The 5,433-nt window shown below is 45.6% G+C and overlaps 1 protein-coding gene across 1 annotated transcript in view; it reads left to right on the plus strand.

Moving 5' to 3' along the window:
• The window catches only part of agbl1 (AGBL carboxypeptidase 1), a 32,421-nt gene extending 28,291 nt beyond the window's left edge, over positions 1-4,130 (plus strand). The window contains exons 17-27 of the mRNA XM_030096048.1: positions 99-247; positions 523-610; positions 798-930; positions 1,105-1,258; positions 1,379-1,559; positions 1,639-1,768; positions 1,880-2,011; positions 2,166-2,228; positions 2,583-2,696; positions 2,799-2,953; positions 3,378-4,130. Coding sequence (XP_029951908.1) covers positions 99-247; positions 523-610; positions 798-930; positions 1,105-1,258; positions 1,379-1,559; positions 1,639-1,768; positions 1,880-2,011; positions 2,166-2,228; positions 2,583-2,696; positions 2,799-2,953; positions 3,378-3,597 — 1,519 coding nt within the window. The 3' untranslated portion in view covers positions 3,598-4,130. The remainder of the gene's footprint in view (positions 1-98; positions 248-522; positions 611-797; positions 931-1,104; positions 1,259-1,378; positions 1,560-1,638; positions 1,769-1,879; positions 2,012-2,165; positions 2,229-2,582; positions 2,697-2,798; positions 2,954-3,377) is intronic.
• The last annotated feature ends 1,303 nt before the right edge of the window (positions 4,131-5,433 follow it).

Consider the following 5,433-nt stretch of genomic DNA (forward strand, 5'->3'; position numbering starts at 1 on the left):
GGTTTCACACACACACACACACACACACACACACACACACACACACACACACACACACACACACACACATACACTAAAGATGGGGCCTTCTGTTGCAGACATGAGTACGACCTGGTCATGAATGCGGACGCTAACTGCTCCCAGCACACGCAGTGGTTTTACTTTGAGGTCAGCAACATGGAAGCAAACGTCCCGTACCGCTTTAACGTCATCAACTGTGAGAAGTGCAACAGCCAGTTCAACTACGGTGAGACCCATTGATTTTAAGAGAGACGACTATCCTGAAAAGACAGTGTGTTACAGCGTCCTGCCATGTTAAACTAACCTCTTGTCAGCATTTTCCTCTGCTCTGGAACTGTGTTCTGCCCCCTGCTGGTGACTAACTGCGCTCACATGGTCACTCAGATTGGGAGATCGGATTGTCCCGTTTACATGAGTGTAGTAATGAGACTGGTGTGTGTGTGTGTGTGTGTGTGTGTGTGTGTGTGTGTGTGTGTGTGTGTGTGTGTGTGTGTGCTGCAGGGATGCAGCCGGTGCTGTACTCTGTGAAGGAGGCTCTGGAAGGTCGACCACACTGGGTGAGGACTGGAACTGAAGTCTGTTATTTCAGGTATGAATGAAATTTAGAAACAAAATACAGTTGGTAATTCAGCTACCTTCTGAATTAATTTTAAAAATGTTCATTATCTATTCAAGCAGTGTGTCAGTTGGTCCATAAAAAGGAATTCCATTTTTAAATTCTTCTCCAGCCGTTACACCTGATACACTTTTCTGTTTTCTTACATTTTCTCCTCCAGAAACTACTTTTGTCCTGCTCAAGGCCGGAGGAGAACCACGTTTTACACTCTGACCTTTACAGTCACCTTCAAGCACAACGAGGATGTCTGCTACATGGCCTATCATTATCCCTACACATACTCCGCTCTGAAGGTAATCGCCTCCAGGTATCAGTCCTGTGCCTTCACGTTCACAGGATGATCAGTTGAAATCAACGACCAAGAATAATCAAAAACGTACCTGAAGATGAAGATGGACCAAGAGAGAGAGCATGAATTAATGAATGGACACACGTCTGAACACTTTTCGTCTGCTCTGCATCACCAGGCTCATCTGAAAGTGCTGCAGAAGTCTTTAGATCCCTGCAAAGTCTTCTTCAGGCAGCAGGTCCTTTGCAGCACGTTAGCAGGAAACTCTTGTCCCGTGGTCACCATCACTGCCTGTCCGGCCAGCAGGGCCTGGAAGGATTTGCACCAGATGCGTGAGTAATCGTTTCTGGCATGATGGCGTTTCCTGGGTGGAAGGGAAGTAGGCTGCGAGGCGATCAACTTCAATAGATGAAATGAAACATCAGTTTTTGTCGTCTTCTTTCTCCCTCCAGGTAACCGTCCCTGTGTGGTTCTGACGGGCCGGGTTCATCCCGGAGAGTCGAACGCCAGCTGGGTCATGAAGGGAACCCTGGAGTTCCTGTGCAGCGACGACCTGGTGGCTCAGAGTCTGAGAGAGGCCTTCATCTTCAAGATCATCCCCATGCTCAACCCGGACGGAGTCATCAACGGCATGTGAGTCTCTCTGCTGCTCAGGGAAAATGGACGTACACCACCGGTTCTCTGACTGCCGGTCCTCCACGTGTCTCCTCAGGAACCGCTGCGACCTGAACAGTCTGGATCTGAACCGTCAGTGGTGTAAACCAGACCCTGTCCTGAGTCCAACCATTTATCACACCAAGGGTTTCCTGTACTACCTCAACAGTATCGGACGAACCCCGCTGGTGAGAGACACACTCTTTTTCAGATCCTGTCACCGATGTCAGACCTCCTGAATGAAATGTCCAGTGAAGTGGTCCGGTTCTCCTCAGAGTCTGAAATCTCTGTTCTCTCAGGTGTACTGTGACTACCACGGCCACTCCAGGAAGAAGAACGTCTTCCTGTACGGCTGCAGCGTGAAGGAAACCCTGTGGCAGTCCGGCTCGGCCGTTGACACCGTGGGACTCAAAGAAGACCCCGGATATCGAGTAAGACTCTTTCACACACGCGCAGTTCAGACTCCACCACCATGAATCTTATTCGCCGAGGCGCCTGCCGTGCGAGTCGGCGTTTGCAGTGAGGTGTCTCTGTTTCTGTCTCTCTGTGTGTCCTCGTGTGTCTATGGTCTCTTTCTTTCTTTAGACTATTCCAAAGACCTTGGATCGTATCGCACCAGCCTTTTCTTTCAACAGCTGCAACTATTTGGTAATAGTTACCACGATTCTAATAATAACTCATCCCCATTATCACCAGTTTTACCTCCACCATCCTCACCCTTAATATGACCAGTCTTCATCCTCACTGCATCGTGATCCAGTGCAACAGTTCTGCCATAAACAGGAGTAGAAGTTCCTTTTTATGGTCTGCAGCTGTGTTGAAGCGTATTTCTGTCTCATGGATGTTAATGACTGGATCACTTTGTGCCCCTCATCAGTAGTGCTCAGTGAAATATTTTGCTATTATCTGCACATTTCTTTACGTCACTTCTGCATTTGTTCACAGTTATTTAAAATATTGCAGCGATGACATCCAGACTGATCTGCGTGTTCGGTCCCCCAGGTGGAGAAATCTCGCTCGGCCACAGCCAGAGTGGTGGTCTGGAGGGAGATCGGCGTGCTGAGGAGTTACACCATGGAGAGCACTTACAACGGATGCAACCAGGGGATTTTCACAGTACGTGGCACACAGGAATCAGAGTAATAGAATGGCAGAATTAGGATTGAGGATATTTCTGTGTGTGTGTGTGTGTGTGTGCGTGTGTGTGTGTGCGTGCAGGGCCTGCAGGTGGGAACCAGGGAGCTGCAGGACATGGGCCTGAAGTTTTGCCACAGCCTGTTATCTGTGACCAGCGACATGAGGGCTTTCTACACCAGGAAACTCATCAACCACGTCAACCTGGATCACAACATCCTGGACCACAAATCACACAAGTAGGCCCCGGTTTCCATGGTAACGCCGTCACGGGGTTACACCTGTGGAGAATTTCTTGCTCTGTCAGTTAAATACAGTAATGATTTAGTTTTTTTATGGTTCTGCAGCAGCTTTCTGCTGTCATACAGTGACCTCTAGTGGTCTAACATGGTGTGTACATGTATAGTTAAAAATAAGTACTTGTAATGCTTAATCTTCCAGATATTTCTAGGAGTGGTGTTCCAGCGAACTGCTGTTCCAGATGTCTCTGCTGATTGATTTGACCATTTTGCAACCATTGATTGTGATTGGTTGCAACTCTGTCACCTCTTGAGATTTAAAAGAAATGAAACAGATTCTTCTTCTTTAGAAGAATTAAAGTTTTTCTTCGCTCCTGAGCGTCAGGCTGGAGTTTTCTCAGCAGCTCTCTTCTCTCCCCTGCAGCTGTTTTGAAGACGACGAGCCTCCGTGTGTGGAGGAGATCGAGTACTCGCCGGATTGTCCCTCGCTGAAAGGCGACGATCTGGACTCAGACGTCAACAGCAGCATGGCTAAGGAAGAGGAGGAGGAGGAAGAGTACAGCACCTGTGACCTGACGATGAAGGCCATTCAAGCATCCAGCGACGCTCACATCTCTGTCCCCAACGGACAGACTGTGGATTGAAGGGACGTGCAGAAGCAACTCCTGACCTTCAAGTGATGAATAACAGATTTCCACGTTGCGGTTGCACTTTTTCAGTTGAAGTTATCGTAATGACCGAGAGCTGAGCAGCTGGTGGACCACAGTCTCCCATAAATTACTGATTGGTTTCACAGCAGACTGGGAAGCAGGTTCAGATCAGTGTCGAGTAGAAAACTGACCAAAAATGCACTTATTTTAAGATTTATAGCTTAAATAATTGTCTAAATGTGAAATAAATGAAAGCATCGATGTGGTGACATTTAAAAACAAATCCAAATTTGTCATAATTTACACGATTAAAAGAAGAGTTGATGGATTTTGTGACATTAGCAGCTGTGATTCTTCTAGATCCACGAGCTGGACGTGTTTCGCCTCAACGTAAGGAGGAAGCGGGACGGTGTGTGTGTGTGTTTGGTCGAGTAAAGGTCCTCAAACATATGTTTACTGATGACGTGAGCATGGGATTGTGTGTGTGTTGGCAGAATAAATGTGTTTGTATTCTGAGTTTAGACATAAAGGCGGTTTTTGAAAGCAGGTTTGTCTTGGATTTATTTTACCTGGTCAGATGACGTGAAGGACACACGTTTACTTTGACATGTTTTATCTTTTGTCAAAAAATCAAATGTGTTAATTTTTAGAAGAAAATGTAGTTTCACCTTCTCCGAAGTTGAAAGAAACAATTTTATCACATTTATGACAATAATAGTAGCTTTATATCACATTTTTTTAAAACAATAATAAAATCTGATTCCTATTAAAAGCGCTACACTTTTAATGTTTAGGCCGTGTTCACAGGTTTCAAATAAGAATCCTTCACTACAATGTTTTGAAAACGATGTGTGTTCCCTCGGAAATGGTAGACATGTTGGAAACGCTGCAGTTAGCATGCCAGGCCACAAGGTGGTGCCGTTTGCTTTTGTAATGAAACCACACACACTGTAAACATTAACAGTGGGAGAACACGGACATTCATATGGAATGCTGCACAAAGCAAACTTCTTGTCTAGCAAAGTTTTGTTTTTTTAGATCCATGTCTGTTAAAATTGTAGTTTATATTTGGCCTTAGCGAGAAAACAATCACTTTTCAAAAGATTAACAAAAATCAGGACTCAATGAAAAGCTTTCTGAAATCTGTTACACCAAAGCTCCTTTGATCGACTGATATTAAAATCAGTATTTGCCTAAACTCTTTGATTCACTCAACAAGCAGCCTGCTCTCTGGCGCCCCCCTGTGGCTCACTGTTGTACATGTGACACACCACAAACAAACCAATAAACCAGAACAGACACAGAGTGGTCCCATTAACTTGATTTTATTTCATTTTTTTAACAGCTGTACAGCGTCCCAGTTCCAAAGACGACAGGACAGAAATGGTTCGGTTCGGTTTTCCGACACTCGCAAACGTCTCGGATTTCTACTGCCAGAAACAAAAAAAGAGAAATGAAGGTGTGACGAGTGTCTGCAGCGAGTGACCGGAGAGAAGAAGAGCTTTAATGATCGCCTCCAGGATCATCTACCGTGTTCAGCATGGCTTCAGGACATGTGAAAAAGTGGAACCTCGGACAGACAGGAAAGATGATTATTACAAAAAGGGTTCGTTTTGCTCGTGAGGTTACACCGTCTGACGCTTTCACGTGAAATGACCGTAAAATGTGGCACACGTTCAAAAACTACCGCGAGTCCTTCGTGATGAGGAGGAAGCCTGGGGATCAGCTCCACTCGCGGGAACACGGATTCAAACAGTAAGAGCCAACGTTAAATATCTGGACACCGTTTTGAAAACAGGTGCTTTAAAAGGTGGAAAATACAGTAAAAAC

This window comes from Salarias fasciatus, chromosome 7 (assembly GCF_902148845.1).
Source record: "Salarias fasciatus chromosome 7, fSalaFa1.1, whole genome shotgun sequence".
Taxonomy (NCBI): domain Eukaryota; kingdom Metazoa; phylum Chordata; class Actinopteri; order Blenniiformes; family Blenniidae; genus Salarias; species Salarias fasciatus.